Source organism: Gossypium arboreum, chromosome 10 (assembly GCF_025698485.1).
Source record: "Gossypium arboreum isolate Shixiya-1 chromosome 10, ASM2569848v2, whole genome shotgun sequence".
In the NCBI taxonomy this organism is placed as follows: Eukaryota; Viridiplantae; Streptophyta; class Magnoliopsida; order Malvales; family Malvaceae; genus Gossypium; species Gossypium arboreum.
Genome location: NC_069079.1, coordinates 11945206 through 11966902, shown reverse-complemented (window position 1 = coordinate 11966902; position 21697 = coordinate 11945206). Strand labels below are relative to the sequence as shown.

General features: G+C 35.6%; 3 protein-coding genes across 5 annotated transcripts; 2 read left to right on the top strand and 1 right to left on the bottom strand.

Annotated features, from left to right (window-relative positions):
- The first annotated feature begins 4150 nt into the window (after positions 1 to 4150).
- Positions 4151 to 9108, top strand: LOC108488349 (ATPase 9, plasma membrane-type-like). Of its 2 annotated transcripts, none has more exons than XM_017792635.2 (14): positions 4151 to 4681; positions 4820 to 4939; positions 5038 to 5136; positions 5230 to 5367; positions 5465 to 5779; positions 6008 to 6334; positions 6421 to 6540; positions 6619 to 6741; positions 6849 to 6953; positions 7040 to 7349; positions 7426 to 7940; positions 8040 to 8213; positions 8321 to 8503; positions 8596 to 9108. In XM_017792635.2, exons 1-14 carry the CDS (start codon positions 4628 to 4630, stop codon positions 8872 to 8874), a joined length of 2862 nt encoding a protein of 953 aa, XP_017648124.1. In that variant the 5' UTR covers positions 4151 to 4627; the 3' UTR covers positions 8875 to 9108. The 2 variants fall into 2 exon arrangements, with proteins under 2 accessions (XP_017648124.1, XP_052875953.1); XM_053019993.1 differs by having other exon boundaries at positions 7040 to 7374; positions 7406 to 7940.
- Positions 9109 to 10765: 1657 nt separating this feature from the next.
- LOC108488949 (chlorophyll a-b binding protein CP26, chloroplastic-like) lies at positions 10766 to 12444 on the top strand. 2 transcript variants are annotated; one of them, XM_053020790.1, is made up of 6 exons: positions 10766 to 11157; positions 11238 to 11324; positions 11399 to 11449; positions 11528 to 11668; positions 11739 to 11868; positions 11999 to 12444. In XM_053020790.1, the coding sequence occupies exons 1-6, from the start codon at positions 10829 to 10831 to the stop codon at positions 12257 to 12259; spliced, it is 999 nt and encodes a 332-aa protein (XP_052876750.1). In that variant the 5' UTR covers positions 10766 to 10828; the 3' UTR covers positions 12260 to 12444. The 2 variants fall into 2 exon arrangements, 1 of the variants encoding a protein (XP_052876750.1); XR_008273012.1 differs by lacking the exon at positions 11739 to 11868 and having other exon boundaries at positions 10777 to 11159; positions 11250 to 11324; positions 11528 to 11648; positions 11999 to 12114.
- Positions 12445 to 12528: 84 nt separating this feature from the next.
- Positions 12529 to 16017, bottom strand: LOC108487371 (pentatricopeptide repeat-containing protein At5g16860). The gene is made up of 2 exons (XM_053020789.1): positions 13019 to 16017; positions 12529 to 12929 (listed from the first exon to the last, which is right to left on the bottom strand). Exon 1 carries the CDS (start codon positions 15737 to 15739, stop codon positions 13133 to 13135), a length of 2607 nt encoding a protein of 868 aa, XP_052876749.1. The 5' UTR covers positions 15740 to 16017; the 3' UTR covers positions 12529 to 12929; positions 13019 to 13132.
- Positions 16018 to 21697: the final 5680 nt, after the last annotated feature.

Sequence of the window (21697 nt, the reverse complement as noted above, 5' to 3'; positions counted from 1 at the left end):
TTATAGGCTCATATGGATCGAGTTCAGTTTAGGGGAATACATTTCCCTATGGCCATGCAGAGATAAAAATCTCACGAAAACATAGGTACGGATGTATCCCGGAAGCGGTCCACTATCCCACGCGGAGGTGAAAACCTCACGAAGGCGTAGTTTCTCACTCTCACTTAAAAAGGCATGACCAAACTGTCATGCAATGCAATGCGAGGGGATATAAAAACTCGAAATACAAAAAACATGAATAAAATGATGAAAACCATACACCAATGAAATGCAAACAGAGGATTGTATGTTAAAAACCAAATTTTCAATTTTTGAAAAAAAGACAGAAAATAATCAATTTAAGGCTTGACACTCTTATGGTCTCTAGTGGGGTCACCAAGCTGTCGAAACCATTTTTTTGAAAAACGAGAATCAACTTTTTAAAACGAAAGTTTGGAGTCGCCATTGATCCTTTTCGATGAGGTGTGATCAGGTCACCTCAAAACGTGGTCGTTTTTCAATAAATAGATTATTTATCAAAACAACGATTTTGGTCTACGAAAATTGAAAAAACGGGTTCGGGTGTTGATTACGTGCGAGGAAGGGTTATCACCCTCGACACACCCAAATTTGGTACCTTATTGGTTATTCAATATCTTAATGTCGAAAATTGAAAATTTGACAAGAGTTTAAAATACGATCCCTCTTAGTGTTAATGTTTTTTTAAAGTATTTAGATGAATTAAAACGTATGTCAAGGACCGTTTCATCTCAAGGTAAAATGTTATATCCAGCACGTTAGGACACAACACCTCAACCCTTGAGTATGAGCTTGCCTTCTATTTCATTTAAAACTCATGTATTTAAATTTTAAAAAGTATATTCGGATATTTAGATCAAACAGAAAATCGAAACCCAGTACGTTAGGGCACGACTACTCGAATTTCTAATTACCGAATATTGCATTTATTTTATTTAAAACTCATGTATTTTAATTTAAAAGGATAATCGGTTACTTAGATCAAACGAAAAACCGAAACCCAATACGTTAGGACACGATTTCTCTAATTTCCAAGTACCAAATATTGCCTTTACTTGAAAAATCCAGACAAAAATAATAATAAATAAAATAATATAGAGATAAAATGGAATATAAAGAAAATTTTAATGAAAATTTAATTTAAATCAAGTGGGCAAATAAACACATGTATAACAAAATATTGAATGAAATAGGTTAAAAATAGGACGGATAATATAAATAATAGTAATAATCATAAAAAATGGTAATAATATTAAAAAAGTAAATATAATGATGATAATAGTGTTAAAAATAATAATAATAAACAAACAACATATTAATGAGAATTGAAAATAATGATAATAATAATGGAAGTAATGAAAATAAAAATAATAGAAACAATAGTAATAAAAGTAATAATAAAATAAAATAGAAATGATACAATAATAATAATATACGTGTTAATAATAATAATAATATAAAAAAGAAAATAATACTATATTAATAAAAATAATAATAGTAGGTTAATAATAATAATAATAAAAAGGTAATAATAATAAAATAATAAAACACTATTACGTTACTACTAATAATAATAAAAAGAAAACAATAATAGTATATAGAATAATAGTAATAATAATAATAATAATAATAATAATAATAATAATAATAATAATAATAATAATAATAACACTCTCCCTCTCCTTTCAAAATTCGGCCATCGGTCCGGTCTTGCTCTCACACGGACCTCCAGGCGTCATGTCGGTTGTCACCAGACAGTGGTCGACCTAAAAAACCCTTTTTTCGGCAATTTTAAAATGGGTAAGCTTCTTCTCCTTTATTTTTACTTTCGTATGTAAAAAACAAAATAAAATTGAAAGATAAAATAAAATAAACAAAGTACTTAAAACGAGAATAGACGAAAAAAAAACACATCTTTTGCTTTGATTTTTGATTAATCTCGTGTATTTCTTGTATTGAAAATCTCTATTCGAATCTCTCTCCTTTTTTCTCCAAAAAGAGAACCCCCTTTACAATAGTTTTGAATGATTTTTGTAGCCAAATTTTACAACTAATTGCCTCTTTCTTTTTGCAGACAAGTGGGGTGATAGAGTTAGTGGGGTGGTTTAGTTATTGGTTTAGTGGGGTTTAGTGGTTGGTTTAGTGGGGCGTTAATTGGACTGTTAATTTATTTGGTGCTTTGAGCTCTGCTTGTTGGGTCCGGGCAAAATTTAGGCTCTACAACTGGGATAATGGTGGAAATGGTTAGAAAAATTATGGGAGTGGAGCAGACCGAGAGAACAACCATAGATTCTAATAAAGGGGATTAGAAGTCTGAAAGGATGCTAGTGGTTGAGTTGTGGTAGTAGGGTTTTGGGTTGAAGGGAAGTTAAAAGTAACGGGATAAATGGTGTTAACTGGAGTTGAAGAGTCTGTTGGGTTGGTAGATTTGGTTCGATTTTCTGGGTTAAGGGGAGTATCGATATTTGAAAAGGAAGCCATGGTGACTTTTCATACTCACTGCACGAATTGTTGATGAGGATATCAATAAGGAAAGAGTCATGGAGGATGATATGGTGGTGCTAAAAAGGTCGATTCAAGCTAGTAGGGCAGAGAGCCGATGGAGGTATGCAAGTAAGGAGGTTGAGGACAATAAGGTGGATATGAGTGCTTAAGGGTCGATCCTTTCTCCATCGTGCTGAAAGGCATATATAGTGGAGGTCCTCTGGTAGGTGGTGCTGAGGTGGTGAACTTGTTACCAATAAGTCATCATTGTGGGATACATAGAGGGTTGAATGTGATGGGGCTCATTTTATCATTCATTTTGAATTGTGGGCCTAAAGGGCATGTTCACATTAAGAGAAGTGTTCACACTAGAAAAACAGGTTCTTTGAGGAGCGAATGGCCTATTCATAAAGATAGATTGATAAGGCCTTTCTAAGGGAGAGGGTAGTTCATTCACAGGGGTGAAAGACTTATCCTCAAGAGCGGGTGATTAGGACCCTTCCAAGGAGATCAGGAGGTTGGATGGTAGTAGGACTTACAAGACACTAGTCATCCGATGACCACTCGGACAATGGAAAGCGGAGGGTTGCTTGTGGGCACTTTTCAGTAGGCTTGCTAGATGCACATGTCCTAAGCCAAAGTGGGTATAATAACTTGCATTGGAATATGATTGCCATGTCTTGACTTATATGTATCAGTGATTAAAACTTTTATCAAATATTCGTTTAACATAAGTTCAAATTGTGTAACCACCATCCCGACCTCTAATATTGTATAAATAAAAGAATGCTATTGTCATGATTCATGTTAATGAATATTTAATGGAGTGAGAACTAGACTAGATTAACATATAGGTATTGGATTTATCATATTGGCCAAGTGAAAAAAATGTTAGAGATTTATTAAGAGACTACAAGTATAACTATAGTGCAACCACATGCACAATCACAAGTACACTATAATTTTAAATATATATTCGAGTTTTTACAAAATAAAATTAAATGAATATAATGCATAAATGGACAAAAAACTAAAATAAATTGAACAAAACCTACCGATCAAATTGATCTCATCCATAATAACTGTGTATGGTAGAATTTGAATTTGAGTACTCAAAGATCTAGAACCTAAACCTTTGCCAATAATATCAGAACTTCTATAATAAAATGTTGGAATTAATGTGACTCACTTGATAAATATATTATACGGTAATATTTTTTTGAACAATTTCATTATAAGTTCTAATTATATGTGTTTTTTATAAAACAATGCGTAAAACTACCCATAACCACTCCCAGCCCATAAATAATAGGGTAATGAGCTTCATTGCACTTGAACCCATGTCATTCTTCATTAATAACAATTCTCATGCCAATTGAGTTATGACTTAATCAGCATGGTAATATTTTTTTTTAATAAACATATTAAGTATATAATTATTTTTAATTTAAGAATTAAAAAAGAAAAAATATATCATTAATTTATAGCCACTACATATACAATTAAGTGTGTCAAACATATTTCATGCTTAAATGATTACACCTAAATCATCTCGTGGGGCTACTCCTACACTGAAGCATCCTCCATTCTATATTAAACCCAATGCTTAAATGGCTGCATGTAATCATATCATGGGGCTAATAATAAAAAAAAGACCCAATTAATCGTGAGCTTTATAGGTTAAGAAAAACGTGAGTTGAAGAGAAAGTGAGAGCCGAATGACCTGGGCTGCGTCGACCAAGAAACTCCCGCTCCTTCGCTCATTTACACTCTCTCTATTCCAACACCTTCACCACTTTTCCAATATATAGATCCCCACAACTTTCATTTTCTCTCTGTTATATGTATATTTTTTTCTTGTACTATACCAACCCCAACTAATTAATCTTTACAAATTACTCATTAACAAAAAAAAAAAAAACAAAACAAAACAGAAAACTAGTAATTAAGTTGTTCTTCTTGATTTCATTTTCTTTGAAATAAGAGTTAAAAAAGAAGTAGCTGAAAGTTTAACGTGTACTTTTTTTGCTTTGCATGCAAAGATAAAAGAAAGAAAGAGACTGCATTTTCTTTTTTCTTTTTTAAATTTATTTTTCTAGGAAAGTAATTTGAAGAAGAGAGAAAGATGGCGGAAACCAGCGTCGGCTTGGAAGATATCAAGAATGAGACCATCGACCTTGTAAGTGTTTTCTTTTGTTTCTGGTAAATTTTCTTACGGAATTTAATTCAAATATATAGTTTTTTTTATTATCAATATTCATTTCTTGTTTATAATTTCATTCCAAGTTTAGAGTTTGATTTCCAACTTTCAATGCAGGAGCGAATTCCTGTCCATGAAGTGTTTCAAAAGTTGAAATGCACCAGAGATGGCTTATCAAGTGAGGAAGGCCAAAAAAGGCTGCATATCTTTGGTCCTAACAAGCTTGAAGAGAAACAGGCAAACACCCTAATTTAACCCTCTTTATTTTCTCTTCTTTCCATTTTGTTTATGAAAAAAAAAAAAACTGAAAATCTTAAAAAAACTACATTAAACAGGAAAGCAAGGTTTTGAAGTTCTTGGGATTTATGTGGAATCCTCTGTCATGGGTGATGGAGATTGCAGCTATTATGGCCATTGCTTTGGCTAATGGAGGAGTATGCTTATCCCTTATCGCTCTTTCTTCCTTTCCCTTGTACTTGAACTAATTCTCTTCGATATGAAATCTCTAATTCTATGGATAAATTCAGGGCAAGCCCCCAGACTGGCAAGACTTCATTGGTATTGTGGCATTGCTCTTGATCAATTCAACTATTAGCTTCATTGAAGAAAACAATGCAGGCAATGCTGCTGCAGCACTTATGGCTGGTCTTGCCCCCAAAACAAAGGTGCTTAGGAACATCAATAAATTCAATTTAAGTAGAACTTACTTGTTTGAATGTTTCTAATGTCTCTAACCATTTTTGCATGTTTGAATGATTGAAGGTCCTAAGAGATGGAAAGTGGAGCGAGCAAGAAGCTGCGATACTGGTACCAGGAGACATCATCAGCATTAAGTTGGGAGATATTGTCCCTGCAGATGCACGTCTCCTTGAAGGTGATCCACTCAAGATTGATCAGTCCGCCCTTACTGGTGAGTCTTTGCCTGTAAACAAGAATGCAGGGGATGAGGTATTCTCTGGTTCTACCGTCAAGCAAGGGGAGTTAGAGGCTATTGTTATTGCCACCGGCGTGCACACTTTTTTCGGAAAAGCTGCTCACCTTGTTGACAGCACCAACAACGTAGGGCACTTCCAGCAGGTAATCTCAGGAGCTGTTTTCTAGCAAATAACCTCTTTTATGGTGAAGATGAATACTAAAAGGATCTTCAATTTTCTTCGTGTGTTGCATGTCTGGATATGAATATTGGGATATGATCCTAAAAGGATCTTCCAAATATATGAAAAAGCTTGAACATACATGTGTCTGATCAAGTCAGAGCAACATATCTTATGCTTGATGTGCACTAAATGGTGATTGTTTCCTTAGGTGTTGACAGCAATTGGAAACTTCTGTATATGCTCAATTGGGGTAGGGATGCTTATTGAGATAGTGGTGATGTATCCAATCCAACAGCGCAGGTACAGAGACGGAATCGATAATCTGCTGGTGCTTCTCATTGGAGGAATTCCAATTGCCATGCCAACAGTTTTATCTGTGACAATGGCCATTGGATCTCACCGGCTTTCACAACAAGGAGCTATCACTAAGAGAATGACAGCTATTGAAGAAATGGCCGGAATGGATGTACTCTGCAGTGATAAAACTGGGACACTTACTCTCAACAAGCTTACTGTAGACAAGTCCTTAGTCGAGGTTGGTCCTTGAATTGGAAGTTAACATCAATTATGGATTGATGATGTATTCATCCCTTCACAGAGAACCATGTTGTGAGATTTCAGGTTTTCACAAACGATGTTGACAAGGACATGGTTATTCTACTAGCGGCAAGGGCTTCCAGGGTTGAGAATCAAGATGCTATTGATGCCTGTATTGTTGGAATGCTAGGTGATCCAAAAGAGGTCAGCTAAGATTGACAAAAACAACCCCCTTTCATTATGTTTTTGCTCATCAGTCTTCAATGTTCAATTGATTTGCAGGCCAGAGCAGGTATTACCGAGGTCCATTTCTTTCCGTTTAACCCAGTAGACAAGCGTACAGCCATGACATATATCAAGGCTGACGGTAGTTGGCATCGAGTCAGCAAAGGTGCTCCAGAGCAGGTAAATGGATTGACTTATATTGTACCAATGCTTTCCATATCATCTCCGGGATTTAAATTACAGTTGTGGTTGTAACTTCGTGTTGTTATTACTTGACATAAAATCAGATTATTGATCTATGCAATCTCCGAGATGATGTGAAGAGGAGAGCTCATGATATCATTGCTAACTTTGCAGATCGAGGGCTTCGCTCTCTTGCTGTGGCTAGACAAGTAATATTCTGTATTCTTTCTCCCAAACTTAATTTCAATAATGGAAAGAAAAAGGTCATTATGAAATGGACATTTTGATATTGTAGACTGTGAAAGAAAAAAACAAGGATGCTCAAGGAGAAGCATGGGAATTTGTGGGTATACTGCCACTGTTTGATCCTCCAAGGCATGACAGTGCGGAGACAATTCGTCGGGCTCTAAATCTCGGTGTCAATGTCAAGATGATCACTGGTGATCAACTAGCCATTGGCAAAGAAACTGGTCGCAGGCTCGGTATGGGAACCAACATGTATCCATCATCTGCTCTCCTTGGCCAAAATAAGGGTGACACAATCGATACGATTGGTGTTGATGAGCTTATTGAGAAGGCTGATGGCTTTGCAGGCGTTTTCCCTGGTATGTTCATGTTTATTTTTCTGAAATGCAATATTAGTTTGATGGTCTTTGAAAACTCACTATTTTCCTCATTCAGAGCACAAATATGAGATTGTTAAGAGGCTACAGCAAAGGAATCATATTTGTGGCATGACTGGAGATGGTGTGAATGATGCACCAGCGCTTAAGAAGGCAGACATTGGAATTGCAGTGGATGATGCAACTGATGCAGCTCGTGGTGCATCAGATATAGTGCTAACAGAACCAGGACTTAGTGTCATTGTGAGTGCTGTTCTAACAAGCAGAGCCATATTTCAGAGAATGAAAAACTATACCATCTATGCCGTCTCCATTACTGTCCGAATCGTGTTAGGGTTTATGCTCATTGCTCTTATTTGGAAGTTCGATTTTTCGCCTTTCATGGTTTTGATCATTGCCATACTGAACGATGGAACCATTATGACCATTTCCAAGGACAGGGTTAAGCCATCTCCTATGCCTGACTCATGGAAGCTCAAGGAGATATTTGCCACCGGCATTGTCCTCGGTACCTACCTTGCTTGCATGACTGTTGTTTTCTTCTGGGCTGCTAACGATTCCAACTTCTTTCAGGTAAGAAAAACATCAAACACTCTTTATAAAACCATAACAAGAAGAACCAAACATCCACTGGAAACATCTAAAGGTTGATAATAATAATAATAATTGCAGGACAAGTTTGGGGTAAGATCCATTAGGCACAATCAAGATGAACTTACAGCTGCTATCTACCTCCAAGTGAGTATAGTGAGTCAGGCACTCATTTTTGTCACTCGTTCTCGAAGTTGGTCTTTCATCGAACGTCCTGGTCTTCTCCTCGTGGTTGCCTTCATTTTGGCCCAACTCGTGAGTTATATATGAATATATAAAATTCCACTTCAATTTGTTAGAATATATATATAATTGTAGCTAGAATTGGTATAAACTTCTGGTTTTTGGATTCACCATTTTAGATAGCTACACTCCTTGCTGTTTATGCAAACTGGGGCTTTGCCAGAATCAAAGGCATTGGCTGGGGTTGGGCTGGCGTTATCTGGCTCTACAGTCTAGTCTTCTACGTCCCACTTGACGTACTCAAGTTCTTGATTCGCTATTCTTTGAGTGGAAAGGCTTGGGATAATTTACTTCAAAGCAAGGTATCTAATCGACTCTAATAAAATCACTCCTTTCAAAACAAGGTTTTTTCCTCGTTCAAATAAGTATTGATGTTTGATATCAATCTATATAGACTGCCTTCACAACAAAGAAGGATTATGGAAAAGGAGAGAGGGAAGCACAATGGGCAATGGCACAACGCACCCTTCATGGCTTGACACCACCTGAAATGACACAGCTCTACAACGAGGAGACCAACTATAGAGAACTGTCAGAGATTGCTGAACAAGCAAGGAAGCGTGCCGAAGTAGCAAGGTTGAGGGAACTTCATACACTCAAAGGGCACGTTGAATCTGTAGTTAAACTCAAAGGACTCGACATTGACACCATCCAACAGCACTACACTGTTTGAGGGAAAGAGTGGAACTGGGTGTTGTCGTAATGTGGCATGAAAAGCTTGGAAGGTATGGAGGAAGAAATTTTTAGGGTTTCCGAAATCAGCATCTATCCTATTATGAATTTTTGTAGTAGGTTATGGAAGGCATGGTATTGGAATAATTTTTTGAATAATCCAACATAAGAGATTGTCGTATAGCTATCTCGGACAATCCTTGGCTGGAATATGGCAATGATTTTTATTACATCATCAGTTTTTTTCCTCTCTTCAAAATCGATCTTCTCTAACTGCACTAAAGTTTATGGTTCGTTTAAATCACGGACCAACCTAGAGAGAGGATCGGTTAAAATATTCTTTCACTATATTTCATTAAGTCAACCAAGATTAATAAGCTTGCATGTTCAAGAGTCGCCGAGGGTGTTCATTATAATCATCATGGATCTTTCATTTCATTTTTGTTTGTAGGTAGGGATGAATATCAAAATTATACATGAATTTTGATGTAATATGTAATTTGATATATGAACTTTAATTTGATGCATGCATTTATACACGTGAAACTTTGATCATAGTTTAAATATATATATATATGAAATTTTAATTTCGATTCAATCAAATATATTTAAAGAAATAAATATATCAGTTTATTTTTATATGGGATAAATATAAATATTTTTATGTGCAATATAAACATAAAACAATGCAATACCAACAGCTATTCGTTAATAATTTGTGAAAATTAGATTAAATAGAAAATTCATGCATAAAATTACACAAAAGTAAAGTTCATTTATAATTTTGATATTTATCCCTTTCACCCTTTATATTATAATTTTACAATACTTTAGCATTATACTGGTACTACATATGAAAATATGTTGTTGTAGGAAGAATTTGTAGGAATGTAGGGTTTGAAAATTAAATTAGACATTTTAGTTGCAAAACTATTTTCAGAAGGTATAATTACAAATTTAACTCTTGATATTTGTATCATTTATCAATATGACCCTTATTTTTTAAAATTAAATTTGACCTTCAACCTTTTAACAATAGTTGAATTTGATCATTAACTTTTCAAAAACAATCAAATAGGAATTGCTATTTATTTTAAAGTATTGACTAAAACATTAAAGTTTTAAAAATAATAGTACGCATGGCAATCATGTGTACTCATACTTTTTTTTCAATTTTATGAACTTTCTATATATATATATATATATATATTTAAATTTATGAATATTTTATAAATTTTAAATTATTTTTTGTTGATGTGGCATATAAAATAAATAATGACATCTCAACATAAAATACATGTAGATTGCTAGACGAGTTGCCATGTCAATATCATTAAAAAATTAATGTTTTAGTTAACATTTAAAAAAAAACAATTTGATTCTTTTGAAAGGTTAATGATTAAATTTAGCTAAAAAGAATTAAGGTTAAATTGACAAAACATGTAAATATTGAGGACTAAATTTGTCATGATGCCAAATAAAATAAGACACTATTTGTCTTATAGCTACATCAACAAATAATTTAAAAATATAAAATTATAATAAAATTAACAAAAATGCATGAAGTACAAATGGATTATCATGTTTAAATTTAACGTTTTAGTTGGTATTTTTACTAAAAAAACAAATTAATTCTTTTTGAAAGGTTGGTGATCAAATTCAAAATTTTTTTAAGGTTTGAAGGCCAAATTTAACTTAAAAAATAAGACCCAAAAATAAGGATGAAATTGATAAAAATATAAAAATTAAGAGTTAAATTTGTGATTATACCTGAAGAGATGCAATAACATCCGCATAATAAATTCAAAAAAAGAAAAATAAAAAGGGAAAATCATGTGGGGTAGTGAGACCAAATGCAAATGCAAATGCAAAACATGTAGTAACTGTACTACCACTTATCCAAACAAGAGGTAGCAATCTAGAAGGAGCAGAGGCCTTCGTTCCACGTCAGCACCATGATCTGCCACACCACCATGGACCCTCCTATCAGATTTCTCATGAGCCAGCCTATGGAAACATCCACGTCCACCTTAATTATAGTATCCATTTCATCTTCCCTTCCCTACTCCGCCAACATGGCCCCATTAGCTCCTTCCCTCGCCAAATCTGAAATGCTAGGTAACCCACTGAATTTCAGTGTTTGGGCCAAGTCATCAGCTCCCACACCCTCAAGCTCTGCCACATTCAAGACCGTGGCTCTTTTCTCCAATAAGAAGGCTGCACCTCCTCCCAAGTCCAAGGTTGCTTCTGTCTCCCCAGCCAATGAAGAGCTCGCTAAGTGGTACGGTATGTGCTAGCTGCAACCCTATGGCTAAACCAATTCAACTTAATGCATGTACTTGATCATTTGTTGCATATTCAATCTGGTCCCTACAGAAGGATTTTCTTGCCGGAAGGGCTGTTAGACAGATCAGAGATCCCTGAGTACTTGACTGGAGAAGTCCCCGGAGAGTGCGTATTATTAAGTTAGAATAAGATTTATAAATAAGACAACATTCATTCATGATGATATTTATTTTATTCAGCTATGGATACGATCCTTTTGGCCTGAGCAAAAAGCCAGAAGACCTTGCCAAGTAAGTTAATACTTTTCCTTTTAAGGGATGAATACAATACTTAAGGAATGAAAAAATATATATATATATTGAATGCAGATATCAAGCATTTGAACTGATACATGCAAGGTGGGCGATGCTTGGTGCAGCTGGATTCATCATCCCAGAAGCCTTTAACAAATTTGGTGCCAAATGCGGCCCTGAAGCCGTTTGGTTCAAGGTTTTAGCTTTACTATTTGGGCTATAACTATATATATGGAATTAATGTGTTGGTTGAACGTTGATTTTCCATACCTGCATTGCATACAAGAGCTCTTCTCCTGGATGGTAACACCTTGAACTACTTCGGCAAGAATATCCCTATCAACCTTATTGCTGCTGTCATTGCGGAGATCGTTCTCGTTGGTGGAGCTGAATATTACAGAATCATTAATGGCTTGGTATATATATATATATATATATATATATATATATATATATGCCTGCCTCTTTAATACTATTATGAATAGTAACCTTTTACCAACCAAACATTATTAATTAATTAACAAAATTTTGCCATAATTTATTTAGGAATTGGAGGACAAGCTTCACCCTGGAGGTCCATTTGACCCACTTGGGCTGGCCAAGGATCCTGACCAAGCAGCTCTGCTCAAGGTGAAAGAGATAAAAAATGGTAGACTGGCAATGTTCGCCATGCTGGGTTTCTACTTCCAAGCCTATGTCACTGGAGAAGGTCCCGTTGAGAACCTTGCCAAACATCTCAGTGACCCTTTCGGGAACAACTTGCTCACCGTCATAGCTGGAACTGCTGAAAGAGCTCCCACCCTCTGATTTTAATACTATATTTTATTATAATCTGCAACACTACTCGTTGCTTGCGTCTATTCTATGCATCAATCGCTTGTACATCCAGCTAAGCTAGCACTTTAATCTTGAGTAGAGGCTTCAACTTCAAATTTCAACTGAATTTAATTAGAAAATTTTAAAAAATATATACAATTTTAAATAAAATAAAAGAGATTCAAAGCTATTATCTATAAAAGTAAAATGGATTCAAACAATATGTTCAAGTATCAGAACCTTTATCCACAAAAGTATAATGGAATCGGATGATGTCGAAGAAAGTAGTGATAATATCCAGATATGAATATTATCTAAATCTGCAATGTTCAATTTTGTAAAAGGTAAACCGAATATCTACAGTTATCCAAATTCACACCTGCATTTAGCTAATGCTAAAGAAAGAATATGAGACATTCTCAGTTGGGTTTGTTAAGCAAGCCTCAAACATGCATAACGGAAGCATACATAAAATAGCCAGCAGCTTATCGGAAAGAAACTGAATTGCCTGTTCCTATTACCATTCCGAGGGCCAATCCCCATGTCTCTACTAACTTTTGACATAGAATGAATCAGAGATTGCTTTGTCCTGTATTTCTACATGAATGAAATCTACCTTTTTAGATGATCAAGCTTGTGTTGCTACAGAAATTTCTTTCCCCTGTATAAAGCCATTTCAGAATAAACTCTGCATCTTAGGCCTTAGTTGTGTTAATTGTTATGTTAGCTGAAGCTAAATATAAAAGGTACCGTTTGCATTCAATATTAGGAGCAGATTTACTCCATCATTGTGGGATCATCCTATCAGACGGACCTCTTCAATTGCCAAATCTCATAACCCACTTCACCATCAATGATTTTGTATCACCAGTAGCCTCTGCAGGAGCAAGATCCACTCTTGAAATGATGGAAGCGACTTGAATCCCTTAATATGATTTCATTATCAATGATCATGGATATGTAAGTAAAGGCATTATGGCAATCAGTGCAGACACGCAAGTTCTTAGTGATATGGATAGGCACCCCAGGAGTAGAGACTAAAATGCCATAGGCTAGAGCTAACTTCTCACTATGTTCAAAAAGAAGATCACCTTTCTCTTCATCATCCACATCATGAAGTGCACAGTTCGTCTCGGGAACATACCCAATTGCCTTGATGCATTGAATTAAGTCAGCAAGAAGTTTGTATATTTGTTCAAATTGTGGATGAGACCTGTCACCCACAAAGAAGGTTGCAGTGCCTTTCTTTCCTTGGACCCAGCTGCAACCTGCTCTCTTTTTGACCCCTGAATATTTCATCAAAGATCGGACCCTGGCCACATCTCTCCAACGCCTTGCATTAGCATATATGTTTGAAAGCAATGTATACGACCCATCATTCTCTGAACCCAATTCCTGAAGCTGGGCTGCAGCATATTCCCCAAGTTCCACATTTCCATGGATCCTACAACCACTAAGTAATGCAATCCATACAATTGCGGTTGGCTCCATGGGCATGCTGTGAACAAATTCCAGAGCTTGACCAAACCGACCAGCACGGCCTAAGAGATCAACCATGCAAGCATAATGATCCAATTCAGGGGTGACACTGTACTCAGTATGCATGCTTTCAAAGAATCTGATTCCCTGGTCAACCATACCTGAATGGCTGCATACATAGAGTAAAACAAGAAAGGTAATACCGTCAGGAACAAAACCTGCTACTCTCATATCATCCAGAGCCTTGATAGCTTCTTCTCCATAGCCATGCATACCATAAGCAGTTAGTAACGACGTCCAAGAAACTGAATTCCTGTGCTGCATATTGTCAAACACAACCCTAGCAGCATGTATATCACCGGATTTGGAATACATATCTATGAGACAATTTTCCATAAACAACATTACAGATTCGTAACGATTGCGTAATATGTAAGCATGGATCTGCTTACCAAACCTTAGTGCTGCCAAATGAGCACAAGCCATCAAGGCACAACATATGGTAAAAGCATTTGGCTTCATAGAGTTACCTTCTTGGAGCATTTCAGAGAAGAGCTTCAGTGCATCATTTTCTTCTCCATGCTGTGCATATCCACCAATCATGACAGTCCAAGTCACAACATTCCTATCACTTGGTGCAACTGAATCAAACATTAAACGAGCTACATTTGTACTTTTGCACTTAGCATACATGTCAATTAGACCATTAATCACCATGAGATCTTCTCCTGGATCATTCCAATCGTAGTTCAAAACACATTTGATTGCATAACAGTGAGTTTCCTTCCCCTGAAGTAATGCTGCAATAGAAGCACAGCCTGAAAGAACGGACACAAGCGTAACCACATTGGGTTTAGAACCACAAAGTTGCATTTGCCTAAATACCCCCAATGCTTCATAACCATGACCCTTTTGAGCATAGCCTGCAATCACAGCACTCCAAGTCACAACATCCAACTCAATTTTCTCCTCTCTCATCTTCTCAAACAAACCCAGAGCCTCCTCAAACCTACCAGCCTGAGAATACCCAGTAACCATTACATTCCAAGAAACAACATCCTTGACCTCCATACTTTCGAAAACCTTATTTGCCTGCTCTATCATCCTACATTTTGCATACATATCCATCAAAGCATTGCCAACAAAAACATCCTCAAATAAACCTCTCCTCAATGCAAAAGCATGCAGTTGCATACCATGTAAAGACGCGCCTAGAGATCCACAAGCCGGTAGCACATTGACAAGGCTGACGATATCTGGGTGGATTTCGGAGTCATCCATCATTATTCGGAACAACTCCACCGCATTCTTTGCATCCCTGCTTTGCGTATAAGCAGCAACAATAGAATTCCAGGAGACGATATCACAAATCCCTTTGTCATGCATTTCCTCGAACATCTGTCGCGCATCGTCCAACTCACAGCAACGAGCATACATTGCCACCAGCGCATTACAAACAAAGACATTAGAGTCAAATCCAGTGGTGGAGACAACAGCATGAACAGCTGCGCCACTGCGGAAGGAGGGAAGCTCGCCGCAGGCTTTGAGGACAAAAGGGAAGGTGTAATGGTCAGGAGGACAGTGAACCCTTAGCATCATGCGGAAGAGAGAAAGAACGTCATGGGAAAAGCCGAGGCGAAGGGAGCGTCGAATAATAGTGTTCCAGCAGAAGACCACAGAGGTAGAAGGGGTTAAGCGTTCGAGAATGGAGATGGAATGAGAAGGGGCATTGTGGGTGAGGTAAGCGGAAACGAGACGGGTAGTGAAATCTTGGTAGAGACCCTGGACAAGGAGTTGTTGATGGATGAGTTTGGCTTGGGCAAGAGAGTTGCATTTTTGGAGGAGTGTTGTGGTGATGGGGGTGAGTGAGGCTCGATTTTGAGCAACGGCTGACGAGAAGAGGGAAATGGTAATAGCGCCGCCACTGGGTCTGGGTTTGGATTGCAGAAGAAACTCAGGTTTGGTGTTGGCGCGGGAAAAGGAGCGGAGCATGCTCAGCTCAAGTGGCAGAGAAGAAGCATATGAGACGAAGATGGGAAGTGAGCTAAATGGGAGGCACAAGTTGCTTAAGTTTAAACTGAACGACAAAGATTGTGAAAGAGTAGTTGGTGGCTAAATCGTAATGGATTTTGTGTTACATCAATCTCTACTGGATTTCACATCTGCCCTTTTATTTTGCTGCACCATTATTGTTACTTTGAGCGCCCCAATCTCTCGTTGATGGATTTGCATTTTCCTTTTTTTGTTTTGTGTTTTTTTTTTTTGGGGGTGGTGGGGGAGGTTAACAATGATTTTAGTCGATCCCAATTACTAATGGCATAATATCAAATTCAATCTTCAACCTCTACATTTTTATCACTTTGGTTCTTATTACTTTTTTTACCTAAATTTGTCTGTCAACCTATAGGATTGATCCCATAGGAATTGGTCTGATTTGAGTGGTATTTCGTAGTAGTTTTGTGCTCACGATCTTTGCAGTCTTGCATAAATTTTTTAAAAAAAAAGGATAATTAAAGTATAATGAAATTAAATAAATAAATAAGTTGAAAAATAATAAAACAATGAAGTCGAAATTAATAAAAATGAACCAAATTAATCAAAATTTTAGCCTTGGGTGCGAGTTGACCCTGTTAGATTTGTAAAATAAATCTGAAATAAAACTTAATAAACCAAGATTTATCATGTCAAATTATCAAGAATAAATCAAAAATAAAATTAGATGCGGAAGCGTACCTGAACCATAAATTCCTTGAAGTTTTACTGGATCTTGGGGATTTAATCTTCTAAATTAGAACACAAGAAAGTCAAAGAATACCTGCTCTCTCTTTCATAATGATGAGATATTAGAAAAGATATCTTGTGTATAATTTAGGACCATAACCCTAATATTTATAACCTTGGCATATTAGTTCTAATCAAATTCAAATTAGCCTATCATTAATCAGAATTTGATTAGAATTCAATTACTAGAGTATCTACACATATTTGACCCATACTTTATTTAATAATTAAAGCCCAATAAAATTTTAACCAAATTAGATCACTTTTAATTTGGGCTAACCTATCATGATAGTAAACAATAACATGTAATTACCCTTATTATATATGTGATGTCCATATTTTCTAACAATCTCCCACTTGGACCACATATATATACTAATTACTCTATAACTACATGTCATTATATAACCTTATGAGCTCAAAATTTTACTGTCATATCCAAAAGGTATTCCGAACAATCTCGTCCATTAATTATGTTAACATAGAACTAAGGCGACTTTCGTTACATATATCGTAACTAAATCCATCCATGATCACGTATATTAACACAACCAAATGACATATATCAAGTATGGATGTGTAGCATGGAAATTACATGCAATATGATCTAAACATGTCTATTTCCAACTGGTCTTCCTTAGTGAGATCAAACCTTACCAAAATCAGAGTGTGAATAAACCAAATAAACTTTATTTCTGCAGAAAATAAACTTAATATCTTTAAACTGAAATAACTAAAAATGTGTCTATAACATAAAAGCATTTAAAAGTACAAACTCCCACTAAAACCAAATATCCTTAAATGATATTACACCCATATGAGCAATGTGCTCATGAAAAACCTTGGGTGTAGTCCCTTAGTAATCGGATCTGCAATCATGGAGTTTTTCCTACTATGCTTTATAGAAACCTAACAACTCTGAACTTTTTACTTTAACAACCAAGAACTTAAAGTGTATGTGTTTTGACTTTGATGTGCTCTTGTTACTATTGGAATAAAAGACTGCAATTTGTTTTCACAATTTGCACATTAGTGACAAAATCTTGTATCCATATTCCATCAAAATCAGAGTCTGTATACCTGATGATCTCTAACTAATTAGACCTCCGATATGTGAGCATGTAATCTTTTGTTCTCTACAAATACCTTATAACTCTTTCGGATGCTATCCAATGGTCCAAACTAAGGTTGCTTAAAATATCTGCCTAACATCCCAATAGTGTACACAATATTCCAATGAATACAAACTTGAACATATATTAGACTTTCCACTGCTAAAATGTAAAAAATCTAATGCATTTTTGAAATCTCAAAAACATTCTTAGGGCATTGATTGAGGCTATACTTATTATTGACAATCAGTATGTCATTAAAATATAAAACCAAATATAGAACCTTACTCCCACTAAACTTATGGTATATACGATTATCAATAAAATTCATCTCTAAACTAAAGGAGACAATCATTTGGTAAAATTTGTAATATTATTGATGAGAAGTTTGCTTAAGCCTATAGATGAAGTTCTTTGCAAATCATTAACTTTGCATCATTAGATATAAAGCCATCTAATTGCACCATATAAATGTATGATCAATGTTACCATTGAGAAACCATAAACTTAATATTCATCTGATGTAGCTTAATGTCAAAATATTCCACTAAAGCCATTATAACTATTTCTCTAGTGGACCTTTTTAATGACATTCATTCTGGAGGTTGTTGAGTTTGTTCTTCTGAAACAATTACCTCATCTTGAATAAGGAGTTGTTCAAAATTGTCTTATTGAAATTCTAGATTCACTTCTTAATCAATAATAGGTATAAGAACCTAAACATCATCTAGGAAATGAGTTAGAATCCAATTCCTCCTCAAAAGTAATGTCTCTAACCTTATTTCTCCCCCAAACTCAACATCCTTAAAGAATGTTGAAATTCTCGTCTAAAAAATATTCCTAATTGTGGGATCATAAAACTCATTGCTATTAGATCATTCAGAATTTCCTTAACCCTTAACTTTACAGACATCAAAGAAGTCATAAGTGATGTCATTTCAACCTTATCGTTTTTAGCAAAATGTTTCTCAATTTTGTCAGTGAAATCTTGGCCTGAGTAATCTTTTCAGATTCTATGCCCCTAAATACTTCTAAAATGTTGTGCTTCATGATCATTAGACTCATGAAATTTGAACGATCCCACATCTCAAAATCCCTTTTAACATAAGGGGTGTTTTCTGCAGTGAGAGGTGTAACGGCCCAAATTTCAGTGGTGTCGGAATAGTGATTCGAGATCACTAAATCTGACAAATGAGTAGAAAGTATTATTAATTTAATGAAAATAAGTTAGATGTGAAGTTTGGAAAATGATTGAAATAGTGAATAGTATTTATAATAAATACTAAATAATTTGGAGGTGAAAACGAGGTATTGAGACCTCGAAATATTAAACCGAGCCATAAATATTTTTATAAATATTTATGGAGTGTTAGTAAGCTAGTATTAAAGTTTCATTTAGTAAGCTAGTATTAAGCTAGTATTAAAGTTCCGTCAAGAAATTTTAAGGTTTCGGTAGTCAATTGGGTAAAAAGGACTAAATCAAATTAAGTGCAAAATTGTGAAATGTGATTAAATAGCTTTAGTAATAATTAAAGGAGGACTAAATAGGCAATTAAACACCTATTATTAGGCTGGACGGCATGTGTGTGCAGGAAATATTGAAATTAGGTGTGAACAAGGGGTAAAATTGGAAAAGAAGTAAAAATTGAATAGTTAAAAATGAGATGTAATTGGAAATCTAGAGATTTCTTCAATTTTCTTCATCCTCTTTAGCTAAAAACAGCCATTGAAGAAACCTTAGAGCTGGTTTTATATATTTTTATTGCAAGTAAGTTCAAATCTTAATTATTTCTTGAAATTTTTATGTTTTTGGGACTTTTACAACTAGGTCCTATCATTTAATTCATTAGTTTTTAATTTCATGGTTGATTTTGAAAGTTTGCATGAATAAGTTCTGGAAGTTTATGATGATTTAGCATGGAATTAAAGCTTTAATTTGTTTATATGTTGATTTTATCGAAAGAATTATAAAGAAAGTGAATATTTGGGGGCCTAATTATAAAATAGCTTGAAATATAGCACCCCAAACCCGGCCCAGAAGTTATGGCCGGATCCGGCATGCCACATCAAAAACGTAAAAAAAAAATTCCATTCTAAGTCTAGAAAATCGTACTTGATGTTCAAAAGATTAATTCATTAAGGGTTAAAGTGAATGGAAGCTGTGCACCAGGTAGGAAACCGTAAAAGAGGTGGTGAGTCCATCGGACTGCTTAAGTACCAACCTCCCTTCGGATCCAATCCTAGACATGCATACCGCCATTGCCACACCTTAACGTCATGGATATTTCTAGGAAACCGATTCGATTAAGTCATTTTTAGGAAAAGTGATTAATTTTGGAAAATACTTTCATTGCGGAAGCTTTGCTTGTTGTCGTGTTATTTTGAAATCAACTGTTGTTTTTGAAAACGCGCCCTAAAGCTATCTAATTTCAACAGTTAAAATAAGTATTACCTATCTTAGTAATACATATTAAAAACCATCAAAAATAAATAAGCGGCCTTATTACATTTAAAAGCCCAAAACCTCAAACGTAATTAAAAGGATGTCCAGTTCACCAGAAGAAAATCAAACTTTCGAGCGGTGGCCACTCAATTCCCTCACGACTCCAAGCCCACTATGGTTGGGGATTTCCTGCGTGGATGAAAATAAAAGGGTGAGTTTGGGGAAACTCAGTGTGTAAGGAAAACCCATTCAAAGCCCAAGTCAGCTCAAGCCCATTGGGCCTAAGCCCATTCAGTAATAACAGTGGTCTGGGCGAGCCCTTTCAGATTACAATAAACGGGCCTTAGCCCTTATTCAGATAATAAAGATGGCCCATAGGCCCATTTCAAAATACATGCAACATCAATAAACATATGCAAGCCCATTTGGGAGACTACTCAACCCACCAACCACTACACTCCACCCGTACCACCATACACTCCATGTGGGAATAGCTCAACCCACCAAATTTCAACACTCCACGATTCTTGACCTTACTTTGCTCGGTTAATAGTAAATTGAGGCAAAGCCTCCAAAGACGTGGACAAGCCACTTTCAGTACTTCCTCCGTCAATATCCCAATCCCATACATCAGATAATAACAACATGGCATGCAGTAAATAACAACAGTCAAACATGCATTTAAGTCAATTTAACCCTAGGGGTATTTCGATAATTTATCTACTAGGGGTAAAATTGTAAATTTTCCACTTTTAAATGTATTTCAGTAATTTATCTATTTTAGGGTTTTTCATGCATATTCCTACCTTTCACGTACTAACAGAATTACGTACCGAGGGTTCTTACCGAATTGGGCCCGTTGGCCCATTATTCCAATTTTGGCCCATTAAGCCCAAAAATATCGAGGGCACAGAAATCATGCACTTTGCAGTCCAAACATTGCAGCTTACCAAAAACATTAATCGATTTACCTCACGAGCATTCGCACACTCGCAAATCTACAAAATACCGGTTTTCGGCATTTCGGTTTTTCGACTTTTGCCGATCTAGACTAAGAAAGAGGGTGTTAGTTACACATTGCTTATGACGATATCTTTGAGATCCACACACGAACCGCCTACAATTGGATTACTAACACGTTAATCTAACTATTCAAATACAAACTACGATTAACCCCTTACAATATTCGGCCAACCACACCTACAGATCATAGTAAGCTTATAAGAAAACAATAAGCAACTCATTAACAAATTTTTGTCAATGTTTACCACATAATCATAATTTCACTGCAAGCTGTCTTCCTGAGCAACAGTCACTAAATCATTTATAACTGGAGCTACAAAACTCCAAATCAAGTTCCGTTAATTTTACTTGAAAATAGACTCATATATCTTCTATCCATAAAATTTTCAGAATTTTTGGTTTAGCCAATCGATACCAGATTTTTCTCAAAGTTTCCCATGTTTCACTGTTTGACTAATCTGACCACTCTTCATTACGAATCAAATTTCTCATTGTACAGAATTCAAAATATGTTCTTGTTTATTTCATTAGAAGCTAGACTCAATAAGCTTTAATTACATAATTTATTCAGCTTCTAATTTATCTCCCACA

Coding starts and splice junctions, on each gene's coding strand:
- LOC108488949 (XM_053020790.1), top strand. CDS start 10,829: ATGATCTGCCACACCACCATGGACCCTCCTATCAGATTTCTCATGAGC. Junction 11,325..11,398: donor ACTGGAGAAGTCCCCGGAGA/GTGCGTATTATT, acceptor TATTTTATTCAG/CTATGGATACGATCCTTTTG. Junction 11,869..11,998: donor ACAGAATCATTAATGGCTTG/GTATATATATAT, acceptor TAATTTATTTAG/GAATTGGAGGACAAGCTTCA.
- LOC108487371 (XM_053020789.1), bottom strand. CDS start 15,739: ATGCTCCGCTCCTTTTCCCGCGCCAACACCAAACCTGAGTTTCTTCTG.
- LOC108488349 (XM_053019993.1), top strand. CDS start 4,628: ATGGCGGAAACCAGCGTCGGCTTGGAAGATATCAAGAATGAGACCATC. Junction 4,940..5,037: donor ACAAGCTTGAAGAGAAACAG/GCAAACACCCTA, acceptor TACATTAAACAG/GAAAGCAAGGTTTTGAAGTT. Junction 7,941..8,039: donor ACGATTCCAACTTCTTTCAG/GTAAGAAAAACA, acceptor TAATAATTGCAG/GACAAGTTTGGGGTAAGATC.